This window comes from Rhamphochromis longiceps, linkage group LG3 (genome assembly GCF_057381845.1).
Source record: "Rhamphochromis longiceps isolate RC_006_pf linkage group LG3, R_longiceps_female_GT1.1, whole genome shotgun sequence".
Classification (NCBI taxonomy): Eukaryota; Metazoa; Chordata; class Actinopteri; order Cichliformes; family Cichlidae; genus Rhamphochromis; species Rhamphochromis longiceps.
Window position 1 is genome coordinate 52,454,487 of NC_140559.1, and position 13,015 is coordinate 52,467,501.

A 13,015-nucleotide genomic window follows, 5' to 3' on the forward strand; every position below is an offset into this window, starting at 1 on the left:
CGATATTTAGGGAGGAATAAACACACATCAAACATAAATGAACCATTTGTCTGTCTCCATAATTGAGAGAATTTTCTCTTCTTATGTCAACACTCTCTCTCTTTTTTTTTTCTTTTTTTTTTCTTTTTCGGTCATGTTGTGTTTACCTGTCAAAGGCTTGTTACAAACTATGAAACACATTGTGCAGATTTCTGGATGTTAGAAGAAAACTAATACTGCTCATGAATGAGACTAAAGGCAGGAAGGTGTCCTTTAAAACTAAACATGTTAATAGGACCTCCCTGTTTATATCATAGTTTATGATATAGCACGTGTATTTCAGTAATAGCCTGCTGAGGCCACTATACGTTTGTTTATATCTAATCTTCCTTTTCAAACATTTAAACAGCAGCGAGTCTGCAGCTGAGGGAATACAAATTCAAATTGTCGGAACAGGTTTGCTCGTTTCTTGGATTCATTTGGTGATTTATTAAATGTATAACTGTTATTCTAATCTGCTGCTGAGTCTCTTACACTTTTCTTTATGCTGTATATTTTCACGTCTCTGGAATAGTTGGCAGTTAGATAGTCAGCTGGGAAACTTTGTGTTAACTCATGGAGCTGAGGATATCGTGGATATGCTGACCTCGCTGCGTGGTGTACAGAGCGAGGTCAGCATGATTAATATTCACAATAAAAATATTAGCCGAACATCATGAAGTCTGTATGTGTTTCATAGTGTCGAACAACCTTTGTACAGTTAAAGCCAGCAGTTACTACATGACGGAAACACCAACGTTATCTCTTTTATGTGTTTATACACAGGTCACGCTGATTACTGAACAAAAACCCAAAGATCAGATGTTAAACAGATTTATTTGCTCTCTCTCCTCCTTAAACATGTTTTTAATGTTAGTTATAATTCAGAATTGGCGACTGAAACACGTAGGACACATAAGAACATCAGGAAATAAAACACCGATAAATATAACCTCAGTAAAAGAAGTCAGCGGGGGTTACTACAGCTGTGTACCGGGGCCTGCGCTTTGTCGGTGGGATTGCTTGCGAGGCGAGCGGGTCTATCCCACGCTTTGCCGTGAGACTGGGCAGACATCTCCGAAATCATCGAAACACTTTTGCAAAGAGGCTGTATCTTGACAAACCGACCAGACACATGAAGATTAAACCACTACATTCTCGGTTAAAAAAAATATTAAAACGGTATTTGGTAACACACAAACAGGGTTTTTCAAAGCTCAGTTCTGTTAGCTTCCACATGCCGGTTGTTGTGTGCTAGAAACAATGGCCACCAGGCCAAAGCAATGGTTTTGACTCGATCAGCGTTAACCCCGCCCCCTGAGTTTGATGGGTGAGGCTGACAGATAAAATTATTTCATGATGAGAGCCAGGCGTCAGGACTGCCAAAATGAAATAAATAAATATATCATTAAATAATTAATTAAATGTGTCAATAATTAATTAATTACATGTGTCATAACTATTTATTTAATTAATTCCAATTTTAATTAATTATTGCCACATTTAATTAATTATTTAATGGTGTATTTAATTAATTCATTATGGCAGTCCTGGCGTTCCATAAAAATAAAGACAAGATGATAGTTTATTCAATTTTAATGAAATTTGCAGATTGTTTCGGTAAAGTTTAATAAACTCCTTGCTATCTAAAATATATCAGGACACCGGAGTATATTCTCGAGCATCTCACACTTCTGATAATCAGTTGTCTGCTTGACGTTTATTCAGCTGTGTAAAAACTATAACTTTAATCTCAGCCAAACTGATTTACTCAGGAACAAATAAAATACTAAAAAAACAAAAAAACAACAACATTTTTAATTTATCTAAGTGACTCATATATATTTAACCTGAGTCGCGAAAGACAGCAGTGGGTTTGAAAACAATTTGCCGGGAGTCCGGTGTTCTCACGGCGCTAGTGACCTAGCCCCCGGCTAGCTATCGAGCTAGTGGGTAACAGACGTCTCCGAAAACGTCGGAGCGCTTTTGAAAATATGTGGTGTCCTGATAAACTGAGCCGATATTTGAGGTTTACACAGCTACATTCTCGCATGAAAATATGTTAAACGTTTATTTTGTGACCCAGAAAGAATAATAAGAGTAATATTAAAACTAACTAGCTACCGCCATTGTTGGAAACTAAGCTGGGCCGCGCTATGAATTCTGGGACGCTGCTTCTTCTTCTTCTTCTTCGGGGTTTAACGGCAGCTGGCATCCTTGTACATGCTGTGCTGCCATCTTCTGTTTCAGTCCGTTATTACACTCTTAAATCCTGCTATTATTCCTGCGTCTTTTGCGATCTTACAAAGCTTCAAACGACACGTCGACTATTAAATCAGTCGTCGACGATTTTGATAGTCGACGTAATCGTGACTAGTCGACAAATCGTGGCAGCCCTAACCAAGAGTCTGGTGGCAACATCCCAGCCAAGTCTCACCTAAAAACTATCATATAGCTGCTCCAAGAGTGGAGTTATTCGTTTTCAGTCAATATCTCATGAAGCTGAAAGGCTGTAAACAGCTTGATGACAGGGTGTCAGACCGGGGAGAGTACCACCATGATGGTACCAGTGTAGAAAATGAGGAAAGTGTAACTAAGTAGGTTATCAGTCAGACAGTTCAAAGCTTAAATAGGTTTGGTTTTTTTCAGTATATCTGGTGTTGTGATTTTAAGTTCAGAAATTCAAGCTCGTCTTATTTGTCTAAGAACTGCAACATTTTGCATTTATTTTAGGCGCTCTCATTTTGTGGTCAAACAACCCTATCCTTCATATTCAGAGCACCTCTGAGTTTCCCTTTTAGTTTTGTTCAGCTTGAGCCATGATGTCAGGAAGAGCTTTTATTTTATTTTTTTAAAACAAAGCCAGTCAGAAAAAAATCTAAACAAGAGTGTTTCTGCAGGAGAACCTGTTGAAACAACCCTATGTGCATGTGTGTTTGACACAGACACTCCCTGCACTGATGTGATGCATTTCACCTCTTCATGTCCACATCTGCACCTTCAAACATCTGGCAGAGACAGGTTTCATCTCAAACACCTCATGTTTTTCACATTTTATTTAAGAAAAAAAAAGTTAAAGTTAAGGGAAATTCCTCTTCCCAAAAAAAAAAAAAAAGATATAATAATAAAGTCACATTGATATCAAGATTACAGTTACTGGACCAAAATAATGAGAACTATGTTTTTCCCCAATCAAGCAGCGCTGCTGTACACTACACAGAGCCACACTCTTGTTTTACGTGACACTGCTGCTCTTCTGAACATTTGAAGGAGAGGATATTCAGTACTGTTCATTAATGCAGCAAAAACAGATCAGAATTAATCTGTTGTCAAACACAGTAAATCTAACAGATGATTTATGCACAGCCAGTCAGCAACAACCACTTAGTCTATACTCAATAAGTCAGATCTCTTCGGGCAGTCGTTGCAGCTCCGGAAATGCTAGAGTGTAACAGAATTTGTCAAATGTAATGTGCAGTGTCTGAGACATGTTACTTTATGTCTGTCTACTTATCACAGGACTGTCGAGCATATGTGCAATAAACCACAGCCCATCAGCGCACAGATGTTCCACACTTGCAAGAACCGAAAAACTTCATGGTCAAACTGGGAATTTTGTACTCAAATGCAGATATTCAACTTTATTTCCATCATAAAACTCGTGTCCACCAAGCAAAGACAGATGGGCTTCACTGCAGCTTTTTCTTTATTAACTCATTGCAGAAGTAAGCGATATAGGACACTACTGCTGCACATCACATATCAAGAGGTATTAAAAATAAAAATAAGCCAAGCAGTACATGGATGAATGAGCGAGCAATGATGCACCCAATCAGTGGGCCCATCACTGATTATTAAAATCTCACACTGCTATAGTGAGACACATCACTCAGATCTAATCAGGACTGGCTGGGATATACATGGGCGGGTAAAAAGAAATGTCAGCTGTAGACCTTTCACTGAAACACAGACAAAACATCAGAAGCCAGAACCCCTCCCCCCAATCCTTTTCCAGGCGTATACAAAAATCAGCTGTTTGAACAGCAGATAACACATAAGAGCACAGAGGCATGGTTTGACAACATCTGATTTTCTTGTGAGACCTGACTCTAATGGCTGCAGGAAGTTACTCCAGCTCTCAGCACAAGGGTTTGAGCTCAGTGATGCCAGGCAACTTTGTTCTCCAGCACATTCTATCAGGAAATGTGACCTGTATCGAGTTCAAAGACTGCACAGTTTCTCTGAAAGACTGATGGAGGCTGCTGATAATGGAAGATGTGTGATATGTACAGATGGAAAAATGATGGGAGGGGGGAAATAAAATAAAATATATAAAAGCAACACTATGGAGCCACCATTAAAACCAGATAAGAGAGAAACAGCAGGTGTGTGAATGAGAATGGGGAAAAAAGATAAATATTTATACAATGCTATGAAGTAGGATTCAAATCCTCAGAGTTTATATTGTGGAATCTGATATTAAACTGTCACATAGCCACTAAAATGTTACATCAAATATCCAGAGTAAATACAAGAATTAAATAATGCTGCTTGTTGAAGCAAGAAAGCATAAAACGCCCAAATCAAAAAACAAAAAAAATCAAAACATGTCAATAGAAATAGTTGAGGCTGGATTGACCAACGAGTCAGATGCTTTCTTCTTGATGTCATACTAAAAATGAGACCACATCAAATCTGGTATTGCTGCATAATTTGGCAGAAATCTAAGAAAGCAGGCATCTAGTACATACAGAGACTAAAGGAATACAAGCCCATACAAGGACTGTTCAAGCAGGTAGTTAAACATGCAATCAAAATGATGGCTGAACATCCCTTCTCCTTTGAATATGTACCATCACCTCATTTGTTCAAGCCTCCATTAAACCAAGAACTCACTAAAGACTGAACTGATTTTAGCTTTTGTGTCTCTAGCCCTAATAGTGTTTTTATTAATGTATGGATATACACTCAGATACTTCATTAAGTACGCCTATTCAGCTACTCTAAATGCAATTATCCAGTCAGCAAATCAGACTGACGCAAATTGATTGTTTTCAGCATGTAGACCTGGTCAAGACTATGTGATGAAGTTCAAACAGAGCATAAGAATGGGGAAGAAAGGTGATTTAATTGGCTCTGAGCGTGCCATGTTTGTTGGTGCGACACCAGCTGATCAGAGAATTTGAGAAACCGCTTATCTGCTAGGATTTTCCTGCACAACCATGTCCAGGGAAAAAGAAAACATCCAGTGAGCAGCAGCTCTCTGGGCAAAAATTACTTGTTGAAGCCGCAGGTCAGAGGAGAACAGCCAGACTGCTTTGAAGTTATAAGGGAACAGTAACACATACCTAGTTGTCATAACCAAGTCATGCAGAAGAGCATTTCTGAGCACACCTTGAATACTGAAGCAGATGTGCTACAGTAGCATAAACGCAACACTGGACGTCACTTCAAAACAGCTAAGAACAGGACAGACTACAAATCTCAAATACATCTCAAAACTATTGTATCAATTTATAAAATCCCACGTCGCCTCATTCTCGAGTTACAGCATTCAGTTACAGCACCATCCCAGGGTCAGAAATTGGTGTGCGCAACATGAAAGCATGCATCCATCTCTATATCCTCTAACAGATTTCTTGAACATGAAAATGAGTTCACTGTACACAAATGCCACTTTAGAGCACACCTTTGGTATGTGGTTAAATGGGAGATTTTCATCATGGATGTGTGTGACAAATCTATGTGATACCATCATGTCAGTGTGGACCATAACCACCTAGTTTAATCTGTGGCACAAAGAATTAAGGCAGCTCTAAAGGGCAAAACAGGGTCCAAGCCAGAGCTAGAAGGGTGTAAGCAATGAAGTGGCTGGTGAATGTAGTTTTATAGACACACACAGTGTAGTTAGAGAACAATACTTTTTAATGTTCTTCTTTTATGTATGGTTTTATGATTGCAGCTTTTATGATCTCATTCTTATACACAGAAACAGATTGTGGCACTTTGCACAAATTTCCCCTCAGGAAGCGTAAAGTCCACTGAAGTTACAGCAAGTCTAACTGCTAATAATCCCCCTACACTTCATTGCTAGTTTGACTATAGTTGTTGCTGTAACTAGAGTCAAGCTCTTCGGTTATAGCAGATCAGCCTGCCCGACTATGTCGTGGTGGAATTTCAGCCCACTCTTCACTGCAGAGTTCCTTTCTTGAACCCACATCTTGAGCAGGCCACTGACAAATTCTAATTTTAACTCTCGCTCACAACCGTTAACTTCAGCTTCAACTCAACTTCATTCTCATTCTGAATTTTCTAGTAGAGCAGAATTCAGGTTACCCCCTCAGGTGTGGCACTTCACCTTCCCCTGAAGCAGCCAAAGTATCCCAGCAACGCTGCCACATGTGCGCTTAACTTCGGTATAATGTCTGAGTTTGTGGAATTTCAAGACAATTTAACATTCCACTTGGTTGAAAGAACACTCTGCTGAAAGGTTTGAGCATCATCAAGATGTATCGTGACAGCAGCCTACTGGGTTAACAGTGTTCTTCACCTCAGTTCTTACATCGACTGAAGTTTTGCCAAGTGTCGCTCAGATATTTCAAACCTCAGATTTCAGGTCTTGACTAAGAGGCGCCCGACTTTAACATCTTACTATTGGAGAATTTCAGACAATCACATCCAGGAAGGTTTATTATCGTCCTTAATCATAGACATGTGTCCCTAGAGACATACAAAGAGCTTAATAATCCTCCTTTTCTTACATATTTTAAGAATATGCCCTTTGTAATTTTGTCCAAGCCAAAAATTACACTCTTGCGTTTCAATTTTACAAACTTTGTGCTTGCTCTCTATGCCTTTTTTGAAGTTCTGAAATGTCACAACAAATAAAACTATCCAGAAGTTATTTGATGTGTGGCTCCATTTTCACATTTGATCAGATGTGCACATAAAAAAAATAAAAAAAAATAAAAAGTTGTTTGAAGATTTGACACAAACAAAAAGTAAACAAATCAAACTGTTATACTTTTTCACAGAATCAGATTTGCATGTGTGAGCTTGTTTGAGTCGGCAAGAGGATGAATTGGTTTTACTGAGCACATCTTTATACTACCAACTACGGTTTACAACAGTGTGTTTGGCATTTTTGGCCAGATATTGGGAGTAGGAGGAATGAGGAGGACAGACATAATAACAACAATGTAATGTCTCATACAAAATGCTATTAAATTCAGTGAGTTCCTCATTAAAATGAAAAGACATCAATCAAAATGAAAACTGAAACCAAGATGTCTACCTTTCCAGGACAGAACTGAAAGAAAGTATAATCAAGCATGGGTATGTAGAAATAATATGAGTATTCCAGTGTGGGTTATAAGAGCTTGCATCACCTTACTTTCACACACATGCATGCACAGGCTGTGACACATGCACACACCCATTAATAATTCTGAAGTAAGCACCAGAGTGCATCCTCAGCATTGCTAAGGGGGTGTTTCAATACCCGAGGTGAGAGCAGGGCTCAGCTCTGAAGTGGAAGCTTCACTGTGGAGACTGACTTAAAGTGAAATGCAGTCACAACACATAGCAGAAAAATGCAAGAACAGTGGTGGGGGAGGGGGAGCAAGTGTGGAAGGAAGAAAATGAAAGGTGATGCAGAGAGAAAGTGAGACCCCTGGTGATAATCTGCAAAGGCTGTAGGTCTGTGAGACTTTCTATTCACCTTTGTTCTACTTTGCAAAAAACTAAGCTGGATGAGAACTCAAGCTCTGTATGCAATAAACAGAAGAGGTAAAATCCAAACATTTATACGACTACTGTTACAACTTTAACTAGTAAAGAACGTAAAATAATCTTTTTAAAAAGAGCCTGTTGCCTCTTACCTGGCCTGAACCCAGAGAGGAAGAAGGGGAGGGGGACACAGACCAGTACACTAAAGGCCAATTTCAAGTTACCAATTAACCTAGCAGTCATATTTGGACTGTGGTTGCAAGTTTGAGTAGAGAACAGAGAAGTCATGCCAGCACAGGAAGAACGTGCAATATCCACCGTAAAGGCCACAGCTGGCCAGCAGATTCAAGGCTTCCTGCTGTGAGACATCAGTGCCAACCGCTGTCCCACAAAAAGCACAACATGTTCATCTTGTCAAGTTAACCAGTTACATTTTTAAAAATCAGCAATACAATATGCCTCATCCCTTTATTACAAGCTTAAGGAGATCAGCAACAATGACAGGCACCAACCAAAGCTATCATGATACAGCAATTCTGGATACACTGCAGATAAGTCATCTATGACCAAGACCATTACCTGTAACTGAGGTCTTAGATCAGCGGTCCCCAACCACGGACTGAGTCGTTTGGTACCGGACCACAAGAGTTGAGGCTCGGCTGTGAAATTTATGGTTTTGAGGGGTTTTAGCGGTTTCTTTTGTTTGTTTGTTTTTTAATCGTTTTTATCATTAACTCTGTTTCCCTGGGTCTTTTCCCATATGTTATGAATAAATCTTTTTTGGTACCGGTACTGGTTTTATTTTGTTGTATTTATCCGCGACCCCTTAAAGGCCAGTCCTTGAAAATATTGTCGGACATACACCGGTCTGTGGGGCAAAAAAGGTTAGGGACCACTGGTATAGATTATATTCTTCAACTGTAACGACGTATCAAATAATTAGATTACTGACTTTTTCCCTGCCCTGACGTCCAATCAGTCGCCAGTCTCCTAATCATTTTCTAAGTGCCACCGTGGGGAGACAAAGTATTGACTCTGGAGAGGTAAACTGGCAGGAGAACCTGCTGTTTGACTAAAAATATATTTGGCGCCAGTGTATCACTAACATATTGAAAGAGAAAGCAATATAATATATTTTATTGACGTTGTCACACTTTTTTTACCATTTGTATTTTACGGTTATTTCTATTTCTGCACTGACGAGTGAAGACACTACATTTCGTCGTATTTAAGTCAGCTGGGAACAAAAAAAACAAAACAAAAAAAAAACGGGTATGTGCATGAGCATGCATGCATGCATGCATGCATGCAGTACTCTTGTTGGCACCTGTCATCCTCACACCAGAGCGACATCACTCTCATTTCAAGCTGTAATATGCAGTCAAGAGCTCGCCGCTGCTGCTCTTAAACACACAAGGAGACATGGTTTGTCACTTTAGGCAGACGAGCTGGGTGATGTTGATACGATTACTGGAGAAGGAGAAAAAAAAAAACTCACTGCTAGAGCAAGGTCACATCACCCGTCTAAGTCTGTCTTACATAACGATCAGTAACAAAGATCATTCTTCAGCAAATCACCATCCCCGTCTCCAACCTCCTCCCTCATCGCTCCTATCCATTCCTCAACTAGACCATTACCCGAAAAGGCCATTTCTTGAAATCTCTCCTGAGAGATGAGGCTAGACTTAGTCATAGTTGAGCCAACTTTTCAATGATTTAAAAAAAAAAAAAAAAAAAAAAAAAAGGCTAAAGACAAGGTGAGATGCTCTCAAACTGTTCAAACACTCATATTCACAATTGCATCCTCAGTCTACACTGCTGACATCCATTTCCACCCATTTTCAAATTACAATTTCATTTTCACAGTTAGGTAAAGCGTCAACATCCCCTTCTAAAAATCACAGGTAGTCGGCACATTAAAATTCTTGGGCAGTATCCCGTGGTCTTGCAGACCAATTATAGACAGGAAAGTGAATTGTATGGGGAATTTGCTCAGGCTTCTTAAAAACAACCCGATGGTTGACAGTACTCGCCAGGAAAGCCTTTTCAGTTTCAGTGAGCCATTTCTTCCCCAGGCTGCCAACTTTTCATAACAAGTGTTCTAAACTTAACGCTGCACATTCGACACACTGAAACCTGCTTTCACAGTCTGCAGAGCAAACGGCGCGTCCAAATGTAGAAGCCGTCTTCACATCAGGACACAACTGCAACGGGGGGGGGGGGGGGGGGGCTGTATGGGTAAATATCCTTACCTGTCTGGCAAGGTTGACAGCATCCGCGTGAAGACGATCTCTGAGATGAGGGTCCAGCTGGAACGCCGGTGCAATCTCCACAACCTTCAAATCAATCAATAGGACCATCAATATTACCAACATCAGGAGGAAAATGAACATCTAAAGTAAATGATGACTGCAGTGTGTACTGGCTATAGTGTGCATCTTTAAATTGGACCCCTGTAAGCCTAGCTTTCATGACACAATCTGAAACCTCCTGGGATAAATGAAGGCTCAAAACACACAGAGGATAGCACTTTTGTTTTCCCAGCATCTATTAATAACTTTCCCCACAGAAATGTAGGACAGTGAATCATCCGGAGAAACTGCAGAAAACCCGATTGACAAAAGGCAGCCCTGTTACCAAGGGAGCGTGACAGAAACCCAATGTAAAGCACGGGTTAAACCCTCAGGTGAGCAGTCACCAGACAAAGACAACAGGGCTGGAGGCGGGGTCTGGATGTATCCACTGCCTGTAGTAGACCTCGATTATTAGTAGATTAGCAGCCCTTGAGGCACTGAGAGACACGGATGCTAATAATTCATTCTGACACTTCTGGAGGAATCTGGATTCAACTAAATCACAACACTCAGTTCTGATTCATTTAGCCCAACACAGAGGATAAAAATTTGCCTCTTAATTCTCTTAGACATTAGTGGTGCATTCGATAAGCCCGAAAGCAAATGGCTTTATTAACGAAGCGCTGAAAGACACGAGCAATTTAAAACCCTACCAAGGTTGTATGACTGAGTAATTAGCCATGGTGATGACTTTACACTATTTGAGGGGGATCTACAACTAGTACCCACATTTAAAAAAATAATAATTAAAAATTAGAAATATGAAACACGATAACTGCACATCATCATCCAGTATGTTGACCTGCTTTGTAAGCCTTTTTTTGGGTGGATAGGCAGCGTGTAGCGGGCTTATTTTCATGGTAAACAGCGTTGATGAGAGTAAAGCTGTGGGTGATGAATCAGAACAATGAGCTTAAAGATGCTTAAATGCTCCAGAGAGCTGCTGGGTACTGCAGAGTTGGCAGATAATTGTCTATTGGTTCATTACTAGAAGTGGCTGTTTACCCGTAACACAGAAATGTAATCTATTGTTTATAAGGAATGGTGCTTTTTCTATAGTGCTTACAAAAGTGCTCCCAAAGCCCCAGATTTCACTGTATTTCACTATAAGACAAACTAATAAACCTACTTCACCCATTTAGTCAACACTATAATTTGTTTTTTTTATTTTCCCCGCTTGATAGAGTTTGTCATTTAAGCGTTAGTGAAACAGAGTGAGCAGATTATCTTGGTTATGCACAGCCTTGTGTTTAGTGTGGCTGCTGGGTGGCTGGGGATCACTACGCTGGAGCCTGATCCATTTCTTTTCATTGCGTCAAACAAGTCAACCCATCAGGGCAGCTCAGTTCAAGGCAACGTGACCAGTCACAAATTTTAAAATAAATGAAACCCCTAGAACTCAAAATCTCTATCAAATCTTAATGCCATAAAGAAGCCTCTCTCCAAGTAAGAGTAGCACTTCTGCGACATAAAGAAAACTAAAAATATCCCAGCTGCGCTCTGCCAACCCAAATCTACTTCAACAAGCGACTATTCTTGTTTCTGAGATTGAAAGAGATCTTAGATTAAGGGCAAAGGCAGATTAAGGCTGCCAGAATCAAAGACCAGCAGCTCTAGCATGAACAGAGCCACTAATATGATTATCATCTGTAATTTGATTAGAGGGGAAAGGAAGAAAGTGATGAAAACACATGATTAAAACTGCTCTGAGGTGACAATATGTAATGAAATATTACACATGTTAATCAGCTTCCTCTGATGAAAGCACTGCTACATTGAATGATTAGATGGCAATTTCTATTTCTATTCCCCCTTTCATCTGATATTCAGTCATTTTTGTTAATTTAATAATCAGGTGATGGCGTAATACCTCATTTCTCTCCAGTAACTGTCCGATGAATGCCCGCCTGATTAATATGAATGAATTTAAACGTTCTCAAAGAAACTGCTTTTGTTGATCCAAGTTGATTTGTCGGAGGATTATGCAGTTACTGCCAAGACTCCCATTCACGCAGGATTAACAGTGGATAATTTTTATTGGAGTAAGATCCTCTTAACCCCTGCAGCTTGGAGCTTTCTATGACACTCAGGGCCACCTGTGCTATATTAACCATTATAAAGGATTATTAACGTCACACAGAGTACGCCACTAAATTAGCCCATTTCCTCAAATAAAAGGACAACTAAACACTACAGTCTATTGTAAATTTTCTCAGCAATGCATGCACACCCAATCCATGCTTATGACTTATTTCAGGCCCACCCACCATTATCAGGCACTTCATATTAATCTACTTAATGAAGCAACGCCGCAAATAAAATCTTAAATGAAAACAAAGACGAAAAAGAGGGCATCACCTTCTGGTGTCTCCGCTGAATGGAGCAGTCTCTCTCGTAGAGGTGGATGACATTACCATATTTATCGCCTGAGGAAAGACAAAGATGCAAGTGAGGAAATAACAGGAAGCAATTTGTATATATAAAAAAAAAGTAGATAAGCAGCAGTATGAGGACAAAGAGCAGTGTAAAGAGTGTGGCTGCGTTCAAGGACAGGACATTTTCTTGATGCTACGTGAGGCAAACCCAATTTTGGAGCACGAGAGTCGGTCCCCAACCCACCGAGTCGTTTGGTACCGGCCCACCAGAGTAACATTTATGGTTTTCATCATTAACTCTGTTTCCCTGGGTCTTTCTGCCATGTTGAAGTTGTGCGTCTTATTTTGGAAAAAAAATAAAATAAAATATTTTCACATTACCATAGCGACCAGAGAGCATTAAGGGGCAGAGAGGAGGATGTTACGCTCAATGTTGGAGCATTTCAAGAGGATACCGCTAATAAAGCTAATTACAGTGAATTCGCATTTATCATTATATTTACACAATACCGCTATTTTGTTGTATTTATCCACAACACC

General features: G+C 39.8%; 1 protein-coding gene across 1 annotated transcript in view; it reads right to left on the reverse strand.

Annotated features, from left to right (window-relative positions):
- Positions 1-13,015, reverse strand: part of pcxb (pyruvate carboxylase b) — a 337,084-nt gene that overhangs the window by 299,194 nt on the left and 24,875 nt on the right. The window contains exons 8-9 of the mRNA XM_085400306.1: positions 12,459-12,526; positions 9,999-10,082 (exon numbers count right to left, since the gene is read on the reverse strand). Coding sequence (XP_085256432.1) covers positions 9,999-10,082; positions 12,459-12,526 — 152 coding nt within the window. The remainder of the gene's footprint in view (positions 1-9,998; positions 10,083-12,458; positions 12,527-13,015) is intronic.